Source organism: Hipposideros armiger, unplaced genomic scaffold, assembly GCF_001890085.2.
Source record: "Hipposideros armiger isolate ML-2016 unplaced genomic scaffold, ASM189008v1 scaffold_1, whole genome shotgun sequence".
Classification (NCBI taxonomy): domain Eukaryota; kingdom Metazoa; phylum Chordata; class Mammalia; order Chiroptera; family Hipposideridae; genus Hipposideros; species Hipposideros armiger.
In genome coordinates this window covers 8,054,652-8,079,168 of record NW_017731351.1, presented here as the reverse complement: position 1 = coordinate 8,079,168, position 24,517 = coordinate 8,054,652, and the positions used below count along the sequence as shown (strand labels likewise).

The 24,517-nt window shown below is 42.6% G+C and overlaps 1 protein-coding gene across 6 annotated transcripts in view; it reads right to left on the bottom strand.

The window, feature by feature from the left end:
- The window catches only part of PDE5A (phosphodiesterase 5A), a 119,347-nt gene that overhangs the window by 89,588 nt on the left and 5,242 nt on the right, over positions 1–24,517 (bottom strand). For 3 of the 6 annotated variants that reach the window (XM_019623990.1, XM_019623914.1, XM_019624299.1), the window contains exon 2: positions 6,233–6,821. In XM_019623990.1, the coding sequence (XP_019479535.1) occupies positions 6,233–6,821 (589 nt within the window). Of the gene's footprint in view, positions 1–6,232; positions 6,822–10,983; positions 11,006–23,777; positions 24,004–24,348; positions 24,469–24,517 lie in introns of those variants that run through there. The other 3 variants (XM_019624064.1, XM_019624137.1, XM_019624219.1) reach the window with 3 other exon arrangements.

Genomic DNA, 24,517 nt, shown 5'->3' with positions numbered 1-24,517 from the left:
GCTCAACCTAATAATAGCACCACTGCTCTCAAAATGCTGCTTTTGGAATTCCCTTTAGAGAATATGGAATAGCCACACTGGAAAATCCTCATCTTTGAAGGTCATTTCTTTCTTTCTTTCTTTCTTTTTTTTTAATTAGTCTAAAGTCATGCAAAGCCAAGGCTGTGAATGAAGTAAATGATTACACTAGATTCACTCAATTGGGGTCAGAAATGAGGCCAATTTTCCCCTAAGAGAGCCAAACTTGGCATTAGAGACAATCTCTAAAGAAAAGTTATAAAATGGTGGAAAATCAGTATAAATATTTTATATTATAAACACTACTGTATTTTTGCTTTTTCTGCAAATATGCTTCAAGCTATATGGAAACACACACACAAAACCTTGACTGAATGTTTCTAAGAAATAGTTCTTAAATAACATACTATATTGCAAAGTATCTAATGAAAGTGGACAGGATACGGACATGGATGAATTAAAGAAGTAAAAAATAATTAACTTATATAGTGAATTATTCCACAAGCTAATATCAAATTATGAATAAAAATGCATCCTTGGCAATTATTTTGTTAATGAACATTTTTAATTACAAGTCCGATTTGTAAAGAGGAGTAAACCCAGCGATCTACTCAAGGCCACAGAGTTTGACTGTCTGGAGTTAGTAGGCCTTTCGCAGCTTTGGGTGCACGCCAGACGTTAGAGTCAACAGCAGTCCTGGATCTCACTGTTCACTGAGGAGGTGGGAGTAATGCACGCTTCAGATTCACTGCAGGTGAACTTCAGAATCTCACAGAATTTTACCTTAAAAATGCTTTCAGTGCAAAGGCAACACACACAGAGAACGGCTAACCCCGCCAGGTCCAGGAAGCGAGCGCCAAGGGGAAAATGGAGCACTGCTACGATTGTGCTCATTCCTTTTCCTATATGAGAGCAGGCCAGTGTGAAAAACACAAGCCTTGGATATCACTTGTCTTAATAAAGCAGCTGGCACCCACTTGCCCTCCTGCTGAAAACATAAGACTAGATCTTATGTGTGAGGCGCTACACCACAGACCCCGAAGACGGGAAATGTATATGCGTTACTTGGTCTTCCTTCTCGGGGGGGCACTTTCTTGCCGGGGGGGAAGGCAGGTGGTACCCAAGTGGAGCGACAGCTCCAAATGGTGCTGAAAAGAATTTGGGGCTCCTAGAGTGGCTGGAATTTGCAAGACTCTGTTGGGGGGTTGAAGAGAGGGGTTTAAAGGAGGGATGGCAGAAACGCAGTGTCTATTCTGTTCAGACATGCACAGGACCAGGCTCTAAGAGCAAACATGGCTGCTGAAGGCTGCAGCAGGATGCTGACAGCAGGTAGGGAAAGGGTCACAGCCCAGCCAGAGGAACCTGACCTCCCTGAGCACCTCGGGCATTCAGCCGAGACAGAGAGGCGAGGCCTTGACAGGAAGGACTATGCCCTAGACGGAATCTATTGAGGAAGGCCATTCTACAAAATAACCGGCCTCTATTCTTGTAAAACACACATCAAGAAGGGTAAACACTGAGAAACTACTCCATATTTAATGGAGGCTAAAGAGATACGACAAGTTATGCGCCAGATGCGGTCTGGGCTTAGATCTCTCATCAGAGGGAAAAAATAACTATAAAAGACATTAATAAGACAACTGACCAAATCTGACTATAGACTGTTAGATAATAGTATTGTATCATAAAATTTCCTGATTTTGATATATTGTTACAATGGCATAAGAGAATGTGCTTGTTGGAAAATATACACTGAAATATTTAGTAAAAATGCCTCCAACTTACTAAATAGTTCAGGAAAAATAATATGCTTATAGTTATATGCCTTACGTATAGAAAAAGAGAAAATTATAAAGAAAATGGGGCAAAACATAAACAACTGGAGACTTTGGGTAATGGGTACATGGAAGCTTCTTGTACGAGTCTTGCAATTTTTCTCTAAGTTTGAAGTTATATAAAAATAACAGAAAACAACAACAAGGAATGAAACAACACAGCAGGCTTGCCAAATTATAGGATGGTTTTCTTCCACAGAGTGGCATTTTTAAGACAATGCCTAAAGATGATTAGAACAGTGAACAAAGACAGCTATAGCAGTTCCCAAACCGTGTTCCCTGGGGCACAATTATGTCATGACAGATTGGGAGATTTATCAAAATTAAAATATTTGTGTTATTTTTTTCTTGTACAATTCATTTTGGAAATAATTTTATTCATCAGAAAAACATTTGAGAGAACTCGTATTTCTAGAGGAAAATACCCTGATAAATACGTAGACAGTGAGGTCTGCAAGGTGAGAGATGGTGACGATTTATTTATCCGGAGAAGGAATGAAAAGGGAGGCATGGAGTGGGGGTGGAGGAAGAGCAGCTATTCGGCGACGGCCACATGAGTGGCAGTGCCACCCTCTCCTAAGACCCGCCACGTCTTCCCCCTAGAAATCAGGGCACACGTGGAGTGGCTGCCCTGGGGAGGCAGAGGAGCCCCAGTTTTATGTTCCAGTTGACCTGGCAGACAGAAGGGTGTTCTGACAATGCGAGTCCTTTGGCATAGGAACTCTTAGGGAGGCTTGTGGCTCCCATAGGACATGGAACTAGGGGTTCCAGGCAATCTGTGCTCCTTAATTGTATGTGTCAACTTGACTGGGCTCAGGGATGCCCAGACAGCTGGTCAAACACTCTTTCTGGGTGTGTCTGTGGACTGAGTGATGCAGATCTCCACCAGTGAGCGGGGCATTGTCCGATCCGCTAAGGGCCTGAAGAGAACAAAAAGGCAGAGAAGTGTGAATCCGCTGTCTGCCTGAGCTGAGACATCCATCTTCTCCTGCCCTCCTGCCGTCTCTCGGAGCTCCTGGTTCGCAGGTTTTCAGGCTCAGACCCAGACCAGGCATGCACCAGTGGCCCTCGAGTCTCAGGCCTTTGGACTCTGAATTATACCACTAGCTTTCCTGGTGCTCCAGCTTGCAGATGGCAGGCAGTTCTTGGCCTCTGTAACCAAGTGAGCTAATTCCTATAATAAATCTCTTCTGATATATCTATATATCTATAGATAACCCATATATATAGATAATCCATACATATATATAATCCATCCATATGTATATATATATATAAAATCCATATATATATAACCCATATATATATAACCCATATATATATATATATATATATATATATATATATATATATATATATATATATATATATATATATCTGCTATTGGTTCTGTTTCTCTGAAGAACCCTAACACACAACCCAATACAGATATTGGGTGATATCTAGTTTTCATATACAAGGAAAACACCAAACACATTTATATTGCTGTTCTGGTTATTATGTCTTAATATCTCATTATCAATAAGCCCTGTGCCACATTCAAGAAAGCTGCATGAACAATGGGCTGACTCAGGAGATGACATATGACCAAATGTCAGTACCTGGGCAGCGCTCCCCGAGGAACCCCTTCATGGGGGTCCAGGATGGCACTCAGCATGGCTGGTCTAAGTTGGAGGTCTTATCTTAATGTTTCAAATATATGAATGTGTCATCTTATTATAATAAAATAGTTGAATTCTCCAATTTTTATCATTCTGTTACAAAGTTTTAAATATCAAATCAAATGGTGACTCTTGCTTACAGTTAATTTATCTGTGAGACTCCTTTTTTATTCTTAGCTTCAATTCGAGCATGATTACATGTCATGGCCACTTTGGTTTTCCAATGCTACATTATACACTCTGAAAGTGTTCTGTGGTCAAATAAGCTTAAGAAGTATTGCTACAAGGTGTCATTCTTACCGATGCATGTTTGAAGAGATAGGACTCAAAAAACAGGAGGATGTATTTTCAGATTATGACTACTTTCACAAAAGGCTATGAGATGGTAATGTGTTTATTCAAATTCTTGGTTGGGGCTGACTCCCACTGCTAATACCAATGCAAATTATATGTCGCAGGCCAATCCCACAGCTCCTAATGAAATTCCCGGGGCATGAGTAACACTTCTGCGAGGCCACTACACACACAGATCATGGACACCAAGGGTGGAGTGGGCACACAGACATCGCAGGCTCAGAGGCTGCAGCTGGGAGCACCCAAAGTCAAGGACACGGCCTCTGTGAGGCCGCAGGGCAAGAATTAAATCACTACCAACTGCAAAACAAACACTACACTGTCAAACCCCTGAAGATGGTAAGCAGAATAAACACAGTGCATGTAAGGGAAAGACTTCTCTGGGCTGGAGAAACTTAGGCCACGTGGACAAAGGAAGGCGTTCTCGGTGTAGCCGAAGCATATTTATGATCCTACTGAACTTGGGATGACAGGGCCATTGACAAGTGGAAACCCAGCTGTCACCTAAGACAGGAAGGGAATTCTGCAAATTTGGCAGCAATCCTTCAGCAGTGTCCTTAACACCCCTGTGGGGTCAGCTATGGTGTGACGTTACTACAGAGCGCAAAGAGGCCACGGAGACAGCTCCGCAAAGAATCCACATTGAATAGATGGCTTGTACAGAATGGATTCTGGAAATTATGTCAGGATCTAATGAACTCGGACTATCACATCTGCCCCCGGATCCCTGCTCTCAGGATGCCTTACCAGTTTCATCCATTCATTCCTTCATTCACCCACCTTCAAAACCCCAGCCATCTTCAACTTCCCTTTGCCCTCACCTCTATCTCCGATGAGCTGCCGAGTCCAGCAGATTCTATTTCTTCATCTGAATTCCACTCCCTCCTTTCAATCTTTAAGACCAGTGTCCTGGTCAGGTCCTCACTTCCTCTTCCTATTAAAATCCTCTATCCTCCCAGCTTCTAGCATTTTCCCCTCTAATTCATTTGATGACCACCGTGAAATTCATCTTTTGAAAGCACAGTCTGAAACCACTGGTCCCCCTCTGAAACCATCTTCAGTTCTGCTCCTGGCTCTGGACCACATGCATACACCTCAGCCTGGCACTCAAGACCCCAGCTGTCTCCAGGCTCTGCTTCCACAGGTCCTCAACGTCTGAGCTGCCTATGACCCACACGCTTCCACACAAGTGCTCCATGGCCCAAATTCCCTGTCTCTTCTTTGAACTTTTCTACACCTCCACCTCCACACAACTGAACGTATTCACATCTTCTCTATTGTCCAGGGTCCATTATCAAGCGCTGCTTCCTCTCCGTCTCGCCAACCAACTGTCAACTTCTGCTTCCCTGAACCCACCACACTGTCCTCGGCATCTCTCATGATCTGCTTTCTCTGCTTCTTATCTATCTTAATCTACTATAATTTTCACCGAATCCTTATTTGTTAAGACTTGACTGTGCGCCAGGCACTGTATTAGGCACCAGAGATGCAGAGGTGAATAAAACAGCTACGAACCTTGAATTACAGAGGAGCTGTGAGCTGGGACAACCACAGACCTTTAGAGTATAGTACAGTGTTATGACCTATGAGGATATAGATGTAGCAAGTAGCTACCACAACAATTCTCTCAAAGTGCCAGAAAATATAAACACATGTGTCATTCCATTAAGATGCTCTGTTTAAAACTGGTAATACTATAAATAAAAAGGATCACTTTAAGTGTGAAATTTGAAGAGTTTTATTGTATAATCTTTAAGTTCATAATTAAAGACCTGCACTGTAGAAGTGGAATAGCAAATCTTTCGACTGAAACATTTTAGAGCAAAAATTCTCATTTTTAAAAGTTACTCATACATTTACTTGCTCAATGAAATGGATAGAAAGAAAGAAAATCAGACTTTGGTGTTAGTAGGACTTTAAATGAATGAGGATGATTTTGAATGAATGAATGAATAGAAAAAGGCTATGGGTTTTTTGGGGTTTTGGCAGTTTTTGCACCCCTCATTTTAGAATCTCAGTAAAATCCTCTGAAGTTCATGTGCAGATAACATGGATAGGAAAATGTACAGTACTAGGCCAAACGATGAGAGGAGACAGCTACGAGATGAGCTATGTTAAAGTATCATTAGGGAGAAAAACAAGAAAAGATTCTGCTCAGACCCATATGTTTGACTCAATCACCAATGATGAAACTCTGGCATTTAAAAGGTGCAGAAGTTCCTATCATACATTCCAATTTTAAATAAACACGCAAAGGTTATGTCTCCGTTTCAAATCTCCCCACCATTCACAGTACTGCCCAGTGCCCCACCATTCATGTTCCCCTCCCCAAGCCGCCCACTGTGTTCAGTGGTTCCTACTTACTTCATACGCATCTTTGATGTTCAAGGGCTCACCCAACGCTGCCACGTGCCCCACGATGCCTTTGTTCCATTCCAGGCGGATACAGTTGTTGGAAGCTTCTTCCAGTGTTGTACCTTCTGCCACATCAAAGAGGCGGCTGACAAGGAACTTGTCATTGGAGCTGTCCTCACAGACCAGGAACAGGGAATAGCGGTCAGCGGAGATGAGTCCATGGATATGCAAGAAGATTTTGTGACATAATGCAGTGACATCCAAATGGCTAGAAATATCTTTCACTAATTCCAAGAGTCTTGAGCACTGGTCCCCTTCATCATGGTCAAACCTTGGGGGGGTCAGAGGCATCTGTTCTTTCTTTTCTGAGTCAGAGAGGAAACTCACGGCGCCCTCAGAATCCTTGATGACAATCGGTCTAAGAGGCCGGTCAAATTCGGAGGCTGAGATTTTCCTGGCTGGCGTTCCAGGGGCGCTGCTCTCTGTGCGGGGGCTCTGCGACGGTGGGCAGGAGCAAGACTCTGCGTGGCCTCGGAAGCCTTCCTTGCAGACAGGGATGGTGTGGACTCTCTCAGCAAACCATGCATTGACCATGTCTCTGCAGGACAGAGAGCACACGTGTCACGTATTTAAGAAAGATGGGCGCTGCCCCTGAAAGCTGCTATAAACCCTTTCACAGTAAGCTGATCAGATAATAATCCAATTTGTCATGGAAAATGTAAACAAGATGGTTTACTTAAGACATTTCTATTGTGAAAACTATAAAGGATAATTGTTTCAATGAACATTTTAATAAAGTATGATGCTTAGATATGTGTATTTTCAGATATCTGGTTTACAGTACATCAAGCATCAAGTCTACGTCTCTCAAAATCACTTTGTGTTAAAGACACTAAATTTGACAACAGCTTTAGAAAAACTTAACTACGAAAACTAATTTGTTGTTCAAAAACAACTTGTTGTAAAGTTATTTAAAAATTAAAAACAAATATTTATCTAAATTGGGCTAGCTTGATGGCTTTATCTGTATTGCTATATACAGGTTAGACTGAGCAGAAGACATGGAAAATAGAAACAATTTGATCTGGTGTGTAGAAAGATTTGGACTTCCGAAAATATTTCCTAATACTGCTCATTCAATAATGGTAAAAATGATCTCTTCTAGATCATCTGCTCCTGGTATAAAGGAAGAAAATTTAAAAGTAGGCAATATTTCATCTTAAAAATTCAGCCCAAGAAAATTCAAATCATTTGTTTTTAATTTTAACTAAAATGTATCTTCAAAAGAAAAAAACTTGCTATCACTGAGGACGGTTAAAAGAATTTGCCTATAATAAGAGTCACGCAATCCCCACTTTACAACACTACACTGATCAGTTTCACCGAACGGCCAGGAGAAAGACGTCTGTTTCGGAGGGTGTTGGGGTACAGATATTAGACAGTCATGTGGTTGTAGTAAAAATTGTTATCACCTCTTTGGAAGGCAAATAGGCAATATGTAATAAATTTTAAAATGCATTTATCCTTTGTACCTGGGATTTCACACATGTGGCAAAGGAAGGACCAGGGTATTTATGGTCATACAGTTTGTTACAGCAAAGGTAAGCAGCAGCCTCATCCCACCCATGGAAGGCTGGCTAAATGCACCATGGCGTGTTTCCACAATGGGGCACGAGGCAGGCACTGGAACACTGACATGAATAATCTCCACAATTTATAAAGTGAAAAGAGAAGAACGCAGAGGGGGAGAGAAGAGGCTGCCTTATTCCCGAATCTCTACTAAGCCTTTCATTTATGGGATGTTCCCTTAATTATTTTAGTTTGAACTACAATGCATTGTTTGGTAAATACATATTATTCTGTAATGTTGCCAGTCTAGAATGGAAGGGGTAAAAAAGTAACACATATAAGAATGACTCATAATTTCAGGTTTTGGATAAATTATCAAAGCCTTTTAAAGGTCTCTTTTACAAATGACATAGTAGGTACAAGCATATGCCTACAGCACTGAGGTTTTTAAAACCATAACTGTCCTAATATTTTATAAATTCATGCTGTGGCCTGGGACAAACTTTCCAGTGACAACACCACACTCTGATAAAATAATGTTGCATCTTAAACACTTATAAATGAGGGTGCCATGCTCTGGAAAACGTTTATATAACCCCCTGAAATTTCAGTAGTAAGGTCAAAGCATTGATGTCAAAAATGCATGTGAAGCTGTCAAATACAGGAAGCTTCTGAACAAAACTGAGTTGTAGAATATGAGATAGGAAATAAACAATATGCCTACATTAACATATCTTATGTGACTTTCAAATATGTATATGTAACTTAAATTGTTAAGCCAATATGAAAATAAGCATTTTTAACTATTTCAGCAGAAAACCTAAAGCTTGGCCACAACTTCCTTCTTCCTGTTCAAAAATGGCGATCGTTTTTAAAACTTTTTAATCAAACCACCTCCGTGACAACTCCACGTGGATGTCTAAACAGACAACTGAAAATGGTGGAAACAGGACTCCTAATGTCACCGTGCTCCAATCTCCCCCCTGTGCCAGTTTTCTCTTATAATAAACAGCATCACTATACACCTCAGTTGCTCAAACCGAACACCGAGGAATTCCTCTACACGTGTTCCCTTCAGTTCTCATGTCCAGATCCCGTCCTGCCAACAGACTCCCAAACCTTCTCTCCAATGTTCGTGTCTGTCTCCTGTGCTACCACCCCGGTCCCCACCCCCACGTCTCGCTGGACTGTGGCCACAGCCCCTCTGGTCTCTCTGACATTATACTTGCCCCTGTCGATCCATTCTCCACACAGCAGCCAGAGTACTCTTTTAACAAAATAGATCTTAACATCTTAACTACCCTACTTGGCTTCTCACTGAACTGAGACTAGACCCACACTCTTTTATTTATTTATTTTATTTATTTATTTAAACCCACACTCTTTTAAACCCCTCCCCTGGCTCCCTCGCCCACGTTGGCCTCCTCGGGGCTCCAGCATGCCAAGCTCTCACTGGCCCATCTGGAATCCTCTCCTCTCCTGGCACCCAGCCCGTCGCAGCTCCCACACCCCCTGCTGTGACAGGTCTTCCCTGATCACCCACCTAAGCTGGCCTCCAGACCTCAAGTTCCCACCCCACGCTACCTGAATTCTCACTATTGGGTATTTTCTTGTTTACCAGTCTGCTGGTTTATTGTCTGTCTCCTCAGACAAGATTTAACTCCATCCAAGCTGCTTGTCTGACCTTGTCACCTCTGCAGCCCCTGTACTCAGAAAATGCCTGTCCCATAGTATGTCCTCAACAAGAGTGAATAAAGCAAGGCTCCTAACATAACGGCACCAAAAGGGCCAACAGTCTTCTGAATATCTGAATGCTGGTGTATCTGTTACAGAAAACCAACATCATCTTAGCGATCAGGGCTCACCATCCCTCTGATGTGAGCCTCATAATATCATGGCTGATTTATTCTCAGATTCCCTGCAGTGCCTCGTACGTGTCTTTAACAGAGCCGGTGCTCCAAAGTCTTTTGTTATGTGTTCTTATTACTGTATTTAATTGTTTCACAAGTGTTTTATCTCTAGATATGTTCTTGGAGATGAACTCAAAATGACACAGGAAAAGCAGATTTAATATGCTCAGTCATTCAATCAACCATTTTCATTAACCACCAATCATGGGGACAAAGGGTTTCTCATGACCACATTATTGATTATGAGTCCCTGTAGTTATACGCGTGCATAGGAAGGCATATGTTCTCATAACATCAAAGCAATCACTTAGAATCAGCCACAAGTAAGAGTGAATAGGCTCACACACCTCTCCCTCAGGATTCCTGCCTTGCATGACCTGTGTGGCTGTAGGAAGCAAGCGGGCCTTTACTCTGAAGACTAATTTTGACCTCTCCCGTTCATTCTTAATACTTCAGTCTCTACACAATACAAATCTCCTGCAAACTGAAATTAAAATTCTCATATAAGATTCAGAAGTTCTAGAAGTAGACAGAAGTGACGCTGGAGAACTGCTCTAACGTTCCACAACGCCCCTAACAATGAAGGGCGATGCCCAACTGAATACCAGATAACAAGTGAAGAATCGACGAGGCTAAAGACATGACAGATACTTGAAAAGAGAATTCTACTCAAAAAATTACATTCTAGATTAAGAAAGGTCCTTTGAAAAACTGATGAGGTCTTCAAATACTAATTCAAAAACACAATTTTGGGGAAAAAACAAGACTCTCTTTTTGATCCTGCTGCAAAAGTCAAACATGAAGTAAAGATATTCATGATGTAGTTTTGTCAGAAAATGAATTGTTTATTCTAAAAATTAGCATGGAGTTTTCATTATAATCTAAATCTTACTAAATTTAAAATAAATTTACTTTCATAATCTGTGGTTCTATTTTTCATCATAAAGTGCCAATCAAAACCTTCCCACTAAGATTTCTCTATTTTAATTGGATTCACTTTTAAGGCTCCATTTTTTTTCTAGAATGGAGTTTTCTATGAGGTAACGATCCCTGAGTGTGTCAGGCACCGTGCTGGACCAGGGGTACGGTAATGCGCAACCCGAGACCAACCATTAAGTGACCTCTCCTCCCCGAATCGAAGTTTATATTGTGTTCAGAAGTTAATTTACATACATATTGGGTTTTGCTGTCATATGAAGTTAAATGTAATTGCATACGAATGCATAAAAATGAAATAGATGACTGTAAACACATCAAACGTAAGGGTAAAAAGTATCAGACGGGATTCAGGAGGCCTGGGTGGTGGTTCTGACGGGCACGTTGCTTCTGTGGCCGGGGACGGATCTCTGCTCTCCCTTCTTTCTCTTCCTGGATTTCTCTATGGGATTTTGAAAAGTGTTTACATTAGTGATGTTGGGGGGGAAAGGTAGCATTGTATTTAAGCCTGGTGAGGCAGGCATTAACGATCCTACTTTGTAAAATATGAAGCTACAGTAAACAGCTGATCCCAACACATTCCGCCATTCGGTGGCAGAACCAGGGATAAATCCAGGTCTAGTCCGCGTGTTGTGACCTATGAGGACACGGAGAGCCCAGCACAGTGACGCTCGTCGTGAAGAAGGCACTCCGCACCTTCCAGCTGCCGCTGACAGAGTCAGGTTCGAGCACGCCAGGCACAGAGAGTAAGATCACTTACAAGAACACATTCGCTAAGGTAATTCTTTCTGCCAGGTTATAAAAGGATGGCACACTAAACCACCGAGATAAAAGCACTGTCTCAAAGGACCCAAAGAACAAAGATTCTTAAGGAAAGTGTCCTTAAAACAATCTGAATGAACCCCACATCTATGTCTCTGAAAACAAGTCACGTTTTGTAAATCTGAAACAATGCACTGAAAAGAATGTACAACAAATGTGTTCGACAGAAAAGTCGTTCTTAGAGTTGCTAGATTTAGCAAATAAAAATACAGGACGCCCCGTTTAAACTGAATTTCAGATAAACAATGAATAATTTTTCAGCATAAGTTGTATCTGAAGTTCAGATTTAACTGGGTGTCCTAGACTTTAGCCGGCCACTCTAGTGCTTCTATGTTCTGACTTTCCTGAGATTGTTGGTGCATGGACAACAAACAACAGGTAGGTCCAGTGAGCATGCTAATGAGCTCCAGGCTATTGAGTCACTAACGCTCATAGCACCACCGCGAGAGCACAGAGGGTCCTGCCTACCGACCACACTGTGATCCTGTGATACCTGAACCTTCGCAAAGGTCTTTGATTAATAATTGGCGGCATCAACTTCCTCCTTAAAGCAAGCCTTCTCATCTTTATACTCAAAGCCATACCATAATAATGGTATTTAATAGAGAAAAACAAATTGCAATTAATTATAAAAGGGAGATTGACTAATTGCTAAAAATTCTTGGGACTACAAAGCATCGAGAAGCTGTATTTTTCAGCCATTTGCTACTAAAGAGATGTGCGAACGGTGGTAAACAACTTTCTTCCTCTGAGTTTCAATGTCATCCTCCAGGAAACAGAGAAAATGTCACATGTTCTGACTTCGTAATGAAATGCAAGATGCTGGTGGTCTGAAGGGGGGATCATGTCAAGAGTTCCAAATTGTATTCTGGAGAATTATCAGGAAACCATCCTAGGTCCAGCTACAAGACTACACAGGTGGAAATTTGAACCAATTACAACTTCTCTGGAGTTCAAGTTCTTCAGTTTGAAAATGGGCAGCTGGAATCTGAGGTCATGAAGGCCCTGGAGCCCCTCCAATGGCTCACGTTATCAGCAGGCCAGGAGGGGACCAGCAGTAGGTCAATTCACTTAGGATCTCTTTGCCCTCAGCGTCCTCACTTTTAAATACGTAGGAGAAAGACCTCCTTAATCCTCCCCGCCCGACACAGGGTTGATGTACAAGTGAAAACGCACGTGGACGCATTCCAAAAGCACGTCCATATACTGCAGGTGCTGCCGTCCGCCACACGCGCAGTGCCCTTCCCAGCGGAGATGCAGGGCTGGGGTGGGCATGGCTGCCCATCTCCTCAGGAAGTTTGGCCAAGACAGTCAGGGACAGGATCAGCGGGGAGAGGCTATGTTCCTGGAGGTACAAGCCCACAGGCTGAGTGAGACCAGTGGGGTCTGGACACAGGCTGGTTACACCCCCCCGAGCCAAAGCAGATGCTTCAAAAGGCTGTTCTTTATAGACTTTCACTAAGTTTTCCCCCCAAAAGGAAGAGTTGCATCATAACTCTATATACGTTACAGTATAGCCATCTGGAAAGAAGGGAGGAAGGGAGGGAGAGAGGGAAGAAGGGAGAAAGGGAAGGAAGGAAGGGAGGAAGGAAGGAAGAAGAGGTGGAGGGAGGAAGGAAGGAAGGAAGGAGAGGTGGAGGGAGGAAGGAAGGAAGGAAAAAAGAGAGAGACAGACAAGTTCCATGAGGGTATTTCACCTGCTGCCACCAGCACGAACGCCTCAGGGGCTCTCTTTTCGTGTAGAAGCAGGTCCTTGCTAACTGCCCCCAAACCTGGAGGCTTCGAGTTGATTTAACATTTACAAGGCTGTCAAAGAAAGACAACAGGCTCCAGACGCTTGAAATAAAGCCACGGCCAAGAGAGATGCAACGAAACCCAATGCCGAGAATTTATTATCCATGACAAGATCCTGACGCTAAACATCCCGCCCAAATCATTCCCTCTCTGCTCACCAAAATCAGTTTTACTGTCCCCCAAGCACTTATTTCCATCCTTATTTTATTACGCAAAAAATGTTTTACCTCATAAATGAGTTGTATTATACACCTTTTATAAATGGGTAAATTAGACTTAGTTTTGTTCTTACACTTTTACAATATGTGTTAAAATAACCAGAGACACCCCGAGGCTACCAAAGTCAACGCTGGGAGTCACTCCTCTCAAGTAGATGCCATCATGGTTTCAGACTTGTGTCCACCACAGACGCTGCACAGGGCTCACTAAGGGACCCTTCCTCACACTGAGCAAGGAAAGAGCCCAAAGATAGATATTAATTACACAGCAGGAAATGAAGCCAATGAAGGTTGCAAAAACCTTGCCATGAGTTGTCATAAATGTGACTTGAATTTTAAATCTCAGATCTGTTTAAATGATGAATCCAATCAGAAGTTTATTGTCTTAATGTTCTACTTCAGGGGCTGCAGGAATATTTAGGAATCTTAGGACTACTTTGGGGAAGACTCTTGCAGCTCACACCACTCGTGCGATGACAGTTTGACATGAAAATCAGTGTCATGCAGAATAAGTTAACGCTTTTTGATTTCACGAGGCTTCGTTACAGCACTGACAGCACTGCACCCTCCAAGATGCGGTTACCACGTGGGGGGGCGCCCTACAAAACTAAATGAGTTCACGGACTCAAAAGGCCAGGCAGCCAGGCTGTAGCAGCTGCTGGGGGAAAAGGCTGAACTTGACATTCCCAGTGTCCGACATTCGGCATCTTTAGTAATACACAGAAGGATGGATAAATGCATTCGTGAGTGGTAAAAAACATCAAAGGAATTCTGGGGGGTAGGAAGCTTTGAAGGTGAATTGTCATTTTTTTAATAACGGTTGTAACAAAGAGTTTATTTTATAAAATTATACATATGGCAGAAACAGAATGCTATATATTTCATTCTCCACATCCTGTGTGTGCATATTTTTTAAGTTGTGAAAAGTGTTATTCTTAAAGTGATAAACTCACTTAGTTAATAATTAAATGTAATGGTGCCAAGCTAGTAATACCTTTTTTATGGATATTTAAGTAGTTTAATTTTTTATATTGGGTACACTTCATCTCCTGCTTCCTAGAAATTTTATAAATTGATTAGTAGCATGCATTGAAAAAAATGACAGGTCACTGTATGGCACATGGTCTGTTGAGAATCGGACCTTTTCCCCTTTTCCAATTTCTCATTTTGGGTCAAGATTATGATAAACCTATCACAGGGAAGAAAACTACAACACATAGTTTGTGTTCTAGAAATTTTCCGCTAATCTAGACAAGTCACAGCTTCCTCCAAATGCCTACTATCTAGAAGTACTAAATAGTATAGACAAAACTTACTAAGGACAGGTTATGCAAGCTCTGGCACAGCATCTCTAATAGGATGAGCCAACGGGGCATACACACACTCACACACTTACACGCACATGCACACTCACACACACATACACTTACACGCACATGCACACTCACACACACTCACACTCACCTCACACTCACACACACACACTCACACACACATACACTTACACGCACATGCACACTCACACACACTCACACACCTGCGTCCATAGGGCTCCACGCAGTAGTACCTTTTCTTGCTACCAAAGTTGAACTGCTCACTTATCTCACAAAATGAATCCTGAAAAAGACAGAAATGCCTTAAAATACATTTTCAATATCCCAGATGTCTTGAAAGGAAAAAGTAATTGAAATACTTTGCCTGGGTTTTATAGAATATTTCTTGGCATCTAGAAGAGGAAAGGAAGAAAAGAAAAACTTAGAAGCCTCAGTAAAATTGTGATATAAACATAACAACTCTCATGAGTTAAAAATATTGGACGAAACCTACTTGTAAAGTGTTTTGTACTCTTGCCTAAAGTAATGCATCAAAGGATAAAAGTTCTTTGAAAATATACTGTACTTAGGGTATTTGTGTTCTAGTACTAAAAAGACTATAATTGTAATGGCCTAGTACTTAAATTTTCAGCCTCTCTATTTTAAAATGTCATTGGAGAGTTCCCACTTTTTTTTAACTCTAAAAATTATATATGGAAACTAAACCCACTGGGCAAAGTCTGCAGGCACCTCATTCAGTGATGTGCTTGCGCATTCAGAGGCCCTCGGAGAAACGTCACCCTCTTCCTGAGCTAGATTCCGCGGGACATGAAATTTAGGAGCCTCTGCTTTTAACACGGAGGCTGAACTGCGCGGCTTGTGGTTAAGGCCCCAGGTGGGAAAGACGTGGGCTTCAACTCCACAGCTACTTCTTCCAAAGGGGAAGAGCGTCGGTACGTTATTTATTCTCTCTATAAAATGGAGACAGTGACATTAACCCTCACAGGTTTCTTCAGAACTTAAAGGAAACGCACATAAAGTGATGGCACAGAGGCTGGTATCCAGTATGTAATATACGATACTTACTGTTTCTAAGTTAATCGAATATTAAATGGAGTATATGTTTAAAAGCGGTTTTTTTTTGTAAAAATGAAAGAATTTATTCAACAGGCTCCTACAGAAAAACTAGATGTTAGCCATTGCTTCTTCTTAAGCTCCTAATTTAAAGACACTAATGTCTTTCCAGAAACACTCATTTTTTAAAAGTTGTTTTAATGTTAGTACTTTCTCAAAATAGAAATGAAATACAGAGGCTCCCTAAATCAATAACCACATTTACATATAATATAATTTCCAAAATAATACATAAAGTTTAAGAGTCTAACATTTAGTTGAGAAAAACAACTATAAGAACATAACTTGTTTTTCCATTACTACTTAGAAACTTTTCTTGTTTTCAAAAATAAGTTACAGATTTGCAGGACAATTTTTTCCTCCCAAATATCAAAGATACAATAAAACTGACAACAAATGTGAGAAAATATACAACAAATTACTTATGATGAAAACTAGAGCAATATTTCATAATAACCGTAATTCTCAACCGGAAGGTGGTTATACTGCTGGGTAAAACAACGCTTTAGCACTCAGCTGCAGGAGGTCTGGGGACTAAAGTCAGGCCTTTTAGCTCCTACCCAAGGGGCTTCACTTGGGGGAACTTACACGTAGGCTGTTGCCTGGGCCCCAAGGAGGGCCCCACGGCAAGTCCCTGGAGCAGTAGCATCCGGGGAGTTTGCAGGATGCCTCGAAAGAGGGTAAAAAGTTGCAGACTGAAAAATCACAACACTCAGTGGATTCTCATCGTAAGTCTCCTGTTCAAACCTCGCCAGTGCTTTTTTCATCGGTCCCGTGAATTAATCACAACACCCAGAATTACAGAGAGTACCAATGTCCTGTCTGAGGAGCGATAGTTGATAGCTGACATGGAAATCTGCTACAATTATCTGTAGGAAAAACGCACATAACTCACATAAAATATAACCTTAGATAGCTCTTGCTGCTGTTGGATCCTAATTTTATCCAGCTGTAGTTACATTATTTGCACAATTTGACTTGGGCCCACTACTCGTGTTTGGAAAATACTTAAAGAAAATACTTAAAGAAGGAAAGTATTCAATCTGAGAAGTTGATACTCTGCTCTCCTGGTGAGAATGGAGAACACTTGGAGCTGAATGGGAATTTTAAGCTCATTTATGAATCTCTCTGCCCCCATTCCTCACTCCTTCCCACGTCCGTTTAAAACCGAGGTTTACTTACTTGGGCCAGTCACAAATTCAGTTAACAGCAAAGCTGGGAACAGAATCAGGAGTCTGGCCTCCCATTCCGATTGCCTTTCCAGCACTTCCACAATCCACAAACGCTCTGCTCAAACTATTAATAAAAATCCAACTACAATGTGAGAAGGACAAAATCTATACAATCACTGTTCTGTCGTTCTTATTCCCACTTATCAGAATAAGGGAATGGCTTAGTCTGCGTCTGCGATTCTACTTAAGCCACCGATGATTCTCAAGGTAAAACAGTCAAGTACTGAAAATCCCCACTGGAAAAGAGCAGGAAGCATGCTTTCTTTAGACAGCTTAAGAACCCCGTGAAGTACATGCTGTTGTTTCCATTTCACAGAGAGCAAACTAGAGTCCCCAAGGTCACACTCTTACAAAGAGGCGGCCAGGGGTCGCAGCTTAAATCTGTCCCACCGAGGGCTCTTAACCACCACAAATGGAAATAAATGTTACACGGTTCAGAGCAGCGGCTCCCAACTAAGTAGAGGTGCCAGTCCTTGGAGGCATTTAGAAATGGGGTTCACAAAGATGGGGTGCTCCCGGGGTTCAGGGTCTGGGCCCAGGGCTGTTAAACATCCCACATCTGCTCATGGGTCTCCCACAACCAACACAGTGTCGGCACCGAGTGCCAAGGGCACCTGCTTTTGAGAAGCACTGGTTTAGGTGACTAAAATATTAACACACCATGACAGGTGGTAAACGAAGTGGGGCGTCTGGGACATCTCCCCCTGACATCCTCCCAAATCTCCACGCTGCTGTTACAGCGAAGAGCTTACTCGGGTCTGGCATGGGAAAAAAACAAATGCTCTGCCTCAAGTTATGTAGCATTTCCCAGTTTTCTCCAGCTATGAAAACATCTGAGAGGCTAACTGGGACCAAATATAAATAAAATGTGGAATTGCTTCATACGGTTTCACATTCAGATTTGACCGAGAGCTGGGAGACAGGCTTTGTAATTTTCCACGCATTCCCAATCACATGCACGGGAACTGTCCCTTCAAGGAAAACCTACTTGCATCCGAAAGAAAACATCATCGCTGAAATCTATGCTGTAAATATGTCAACTCATTTGATGTGCAGCCTTGACGTGGGGGACACTGGGCTCCACAGGCCCCTCGATCTGAGGCAGGAGAAGCCCTGAGAGTCCAAATCCAGGATGTGATGAGGATCTGTGCTTTTCCCACAAAAATATTTTACTCTTGTGCTTTCACACTGATGACAAGTAAACCAAAACCAGGTGGAAGGGGTACACTTTACATTACTGGGACGACCACCTTGTAACCAAGTCCTGTCCTGCCATTTTAGTGCCTAGATTTCTGTTCATGCGACAAACACACTGCAGCCCCATGGTTCTGGGGCGAAGGGCACGTAACAGAGGGACACATAACATGCAAATACGCTTTCCAACCAAGTGAAACCCAGAAGCTGGCACGCTGTGCTATAGGAATAAAAGTTCCCTGATTGTTTAAACAGAGAGAGCCAGCGGGAGAAGTGAATCATCGCAGGGCAACGCAGGCAGAGGCAGCTGCCGGCCAGACCCTTCCTCGGGCAGTCGGGCCATGCTCACTTTGCAGGGTGATTTAATGAATGCTGTCAATTTGCATTTGGCTGGAGTTTTTTCATTTGATCCATAATTAACTTATGCATTTATGTTGGTACTACAGTTGCATACATGCTGTAACTGTTACTCGAGGCAGAAAGAGCACAGCCCCCGGAAGGAAGGAGGAAGTGGGGGAAGCAAAGGCAAGAGGAGATGACATCACTCGTTAGGGAAGGTGCCGCTACAGCTAATTGCTATAGATTCTAATACTGTTAGCATTGCGGGCAGGGAACACTCTCCATCCCGTGTCACCATGACAGCTCTGACAAGGGCCAAATAAGAACAAGGCAATCCCATCTCCGGAGGGAAAGGAGTGGTCAGCGAGAGGACAGCAGGGACCCCTGGTGATGCCACCACCAAACGTGAATACTCTGCACCCTCATTGGAGTAAAACCCTACGCTTCTTAGTTCTTGGGCGCAGTTGCCCTTTTCCTGGCCCGCCTTTGCCCATCGTTTTGGGAGTGTCCTCTTTTTCTTTACTTTAATAAATGCACCACTTGCTTGGCTTTGCCCCTGTGGCTTAATTCTGTGTGTCCTGGAATTCCTTCCTGCGACGCTACGAGAACCCTTGCTCTCTGGCAGCATTGCTATGATTCAGTTATGCCTACTCTTAAGAAGTCCATGTTTTAAAACGTTAACACAAAAGGAAGTCAACACTAGGCACAGTAGATATCTAGAGCTCCTGGGTGCATCCTCACGATTTTCTTTTGGGAACTTCTCCCCTCCCCCAAGGGCATGTCACACTATGGAGTCCCAGCCTCCACAGACTCAGACAGCTCTATACTTTGGAGCCCAGTGACAGCTCCAGAGCAGGCAGGTGACACAAGCAAGGCCAGAGTAATTCTGAGAGGAGTGAGATGCATATGAAGGGCCTTCTCTAATACCAGAAGTTCAAGAACCACAGGAACTTGCCAAGAAGAAACTTTCCCATGAAGAAAACATGCAGGCGATCACGCCAACACAGCACAGGGCCCAGAGATGGGTGGATGGATGGATTTATGGATGAAAGGGCTGAAGGGAGGACAGACAGATTAGACAGACACACAGAGACACAGACAGAGTCTCGGTGAGATTATCTGATCAGCTGACTTCACAGCCAAGCCAATCGCCAGGCACTTCAGTCACGTAAGTCTACATGAGGTTAAGCTGCGTCTCTATCGCTTTCTAATATACTGGAGGCCAGTAAGGATGTCTTCTTTAACAGAGGTACATTTCTTAGGCTTGAGAAGCACTGGGTCACATGATCGCTTCCACCTCTGAAAGTCAGTGGTCCTATCTGTGTGTGTGTGTTTCAATTATTTCATCAGCTCGAACGATGAGGGTCCTTTTTTTCTCCTTACAACCTCGGCATAGGTATTCAACAGAGGATACAAATTCTCATTCTTTTATAATTATAATTAAGATCACGATATCAAATGAGGCTTTTTGCTCTCCCAAGTTGAGGTGTAATAAAATTACTTAGAGAAAATAATTTGCAAAAAGCTAATCTTACTTTACAGTCAGATTCAAGAAGAAAGTCTCCAAGAACACAGAGGCCAACAATGGCACATAAGACTTTAAAAAGCACGTTCACTGCAAACTAAAAAGCAGAGAAATATGCATCTTCAAAAGCTTCTTAGGGTACTTACCAAAATGATTCTTATGAACATTAACACTCAGTTTGCTTTACCTGCTTTAAACATTTGTTTGGCAATACGTATACATTCCTACTATTTAGAGAAAATGAATATTCATTTCAAAATAAAATGAGAATACCAACTCAGTTAATAAGACCGCAGAGCTAAATATCAAATGGATGACTCATGTGGAAAGACTTTCTCCAATTTTTACTCCTAGGTGTGCAGCCAGCTCACAGGCACTTTCTGAGAACCTGACACTTTGACAGATATTTCCAAGGCCGCACCAATCAGCCATAACACTGGTCAACTGACTCTCCATCTGTCCCACTAAAACCAATTTCACAGGAAGTCCTGCAAAGTCAGTAGCGAGCCTGCTTCCTAAATTCAGAAATCAGTCATTTTTTCTCCCTCCATCATCAGTCAACTCAGTGCTGTATCTCACTGCCCTACAGCCCTTGCAAAAAGCTTGTAGCCTACGAAGAGGTTGAACCCTGCATCAGCTCAGAGAACAAAGGACGAATCCAACTCAACACAACTAGTTAGAGGTTTTATAAATTTCAGGTTTAAAAATGTTTTGGGGATAAACTAATAAATACCAAGCAGCTCTGTTTAGCCTTTTCAATTACGATGGAAATCTTTGCCGAGTGTTATCAAAACGCACTAGGAAGTACAACCGAAGTGCTAAGTTAACCTGTGTTTTCAAATCTATCGGAAGGGAGCATCAGACTACGACATTCTCTGTCATCAGACAAGAGCGAAGGTGCAAAGTTCCCCTAACAACTTGAAAGGAGTTTCAAATATTTGGAAAGAAACGATATCAGAGACCAGAGTCCAATCATCTATTCAGGTGGACTTATTTAAAAAGGAAATTTTGTTACACAACATACTCAAAGTGCTAAAAATCGCTCATCTTGAGGCGCTGAAGACATGATATGGTGAAAATAGGAAGATTTCTATAGCTCTTCAGATCACAAACTGAAAAGAAGCTACTGAATTTTACTAAAAGCCTATTTCAGTTTTACTACACTAAGGAGATATCCATCTAGGACTAATAGTCACTGCATTCATTCTGCCACATCTTTAGGATCTCAATCTTGCACTGTAGGACCTAACTGAATCTGAATTTGAAACCTCAAGACAGCAATGACAAACATCATTTCAGGGGATTCCACGGGTTCTTCCAGAGGGAAGAATTCAACCCACATGGGTTTTTACGGCAGTAAAAGGCAGCTTAGAGCTGGCTCTGTGTGCCTTGGTTATACACAATACAAGCACAAAAAAGCCATTATAGCACCAGAATTACCATCATAAAAATATTATACATGATATCAAAGTCAGACTGAGTCAGAGCCCACCGTTTTAACTTCATTGCTAGTGACTGCTTAACAAAATATACTTAACAAAATCGTTTGTCTGAAAACTGAAAAGTTTATATTCCCATATAATTACAGAAACAGTAATTTTTAAGAGTAGATAGTAATATTGGTTTTTGTATCCATCATCTGTTTTAATATAAATAACTTGCAAATAAAAATGTTACAGCTTTTAGAGGTGAGAAAAAAATTACAAGGAAAGAAGGAAGAAAGGAATTAAAATGAAAAGAAAGAAAGAATCCCAAACACAGGACCTGGGCCGGCAACTGAAAATTCAGCACAGCTTTGCAGTGTCAAATAGAAAGTCCATCACAAAAAACTCCATGGGAGTGTACAACTTCTGTTTCTGGACTTTGATCCAAGCGGTCATAAAAACTTGTCCTCACTCAATATCTCCTATTTCCAGTGTGTGCCAAATATTCTCAAGCTTTTGCTCAGTACAAAACAAAGCAATAAAAAGTCAACTGTGCTACCCCTACAATACTAACCGACTCAAAACATCACCCCCCCCCCCATCAGAGCTGATTAGTTGCTAGCGAAAGGTAACGTTACTCTAATAAGCTGTCAAGAATAACAACAGCTGCGGAAGTGATAGTAGCAGCAGAAAGGCCTCCTTTGAGAATGCAGGGGCATTGGAACCCTTCATTAACAGTCTCTCAGGCCAGTAGGCCTGCCAGGTTGTCTCCAATACTGAGGGCAGGAGCTTCCATATGTCCTGGTGACAAGTCTCAAGTTAATTTTTATGCTAATAGATTATGTTATGAATTGTTCGGCTGACACTCAAATTCACATACACAAGTTGTAATAACTAAATAGCATCTACTTCTATGATCCAAGCTATGGCTTTTAATGAGGTGCTTAGCTCTGTATTTGAAGGTGGTTACAGCAAACTAATATAGCAGCATAACTGCTTCCAAGGTCAGCCCAAATTCACAGGTGTTCAAAGGGGAATTTAGGAAGGCCAGAAACTTCATTCTGTTCAGTGCTTGCGGAAAGGGTAGAGAAGTTTGAAGGAATGTCAAAAGACAACAATCCAATCAGAGAATGTAGAAACAGTTCCATCACCATGCCTGTTTACCGGCACAGATGGCTGATCTAAGGAAATCCAAATTGATTTTAAATCTTAAAACATGCCAAATGCCACCACAGAACTATTGTTCCATGGGTTTCCTGAGTCACCTACAGCATTCATTTTACACTTACAAAGTGTATTTAAGGGGAAAAAGCAAAGTAATGTGAGCTTTTGGTTAAAAAAATAAAATCTTAGCTGCGAAGTGAAAATGTCTGCAGTAAGTTTTTACCACTACCAAGTGAATCAATCACACTGGGTTTTGCAGTTTGGCAATTTGATAAGCCACTAATACCCAACCTCTCATTCCGATTGTCTCTTATTTTAAGTTAATGTCACCAAATACAAAACCAAACTGGAGTATTGTTCTGTGAAGAACCTCTGGCTACGCAAAAGCTCTTAGATGATACTCTTTACACAGACAACTTTCAGCCTCTGTAACTCCTAAAGCTGAGGGCCTGTGCTACTCTTAAATGTTTTACACTTTCGTTTTCCAACTTGTACTCAACATAAACTCTTCCCTTAAGAATACACACACGTCACAGAAAGTGTGCAGCCCGCTGTCACCATCAACTCTAACATAAAAACCTAACTGAAAAAAGTATATAGTCTCAGATGGTCTAACTTTTACACTAAGGGAGTAATTTTGAGGATTAGGATTTTAATCCTATGCTACTTGGAAGAAAATGTAATGTGAAAAGAAATGTTAACAACTCTTCCAATTTATTTTTCAATAAAATACTACTTTCAAAGTCTGGCAGACTGTGAAAGTCAAGTGTTCTTACTGTGACTAGTTAAAAACCACCACCGTACAATGCTGAGTTTATGTCTTTAAAAGGAGAGAAGGGGAAGAAAAGGGCATTTATGCTGATCTGTGAGACAAACAACTTTTTTTTTTCCAATTGTTGATAATCTGCCTAGAGACCACCCTTCCTTCTCTTCACCACCCCCCACACCCTTAAAAAATCAGCCCGGCTCTGCCCACTCACTCCACGTCCTATGTGCCACATTCAGTGAAGGCAGAAGGGTGGAAGTGACAGGGCGACAGGAAGCGGGCCCGGTGGCTTCCGAGCAGCAGCGGACCTCTGGCAACTGCGGCCCACAGCCGTGGACAGTCCCAGACCTCGCTGGCCTTCGTGCCTCACCCCAAACTCGCAGACAGAGTCCTCTGAAAAGACACCGCTGTCCATTCAGGGTTCACCCTCGGTCCCTCCAGAACTGGGCTTTGGAAGAGAGGAGGCAAAGGCCGGGAAGAGAACTTTCAGAGCAGGGCAGAGGAACTCAACAGGGAGATAGGGTGTGTCCCAAAGCATCGCCTCCATCAGGAACCCCGACAGTGGTCAAGGCGACCCTAACTCTGGACGTTCTTTGGGAGAAACAGGGTTCAAAAGTGCCCCCTCCGAGACCGCCAAGGAACACCCCCGCAGAGAGTCGGGAAGAGGGAACGGTCACACGGTCCATCCCAACGAGGCATCCCCCGCCGGGTGACCCGCGCCTGCACCCGGCCCCGGCCCCGGCCCCGCCGCGCCCGCCCCGGGGAAGTGGGCGCTGGGGAAGTACCTCGTCTTGTCTCCAAAGGGCAACATAGCGGACGCGGGCAGTGCGCGCGGCGCAGAGCGCGCAGCCTCGGCGCACCCCGCACTCCAGCCGGCGCGGGGGCGACGCGAGCCCAGGTGAGGCGGGCGGGCGACTCCAGCCCGCGGCTCCCTCGGCGCCCCCGCCCCCCGCT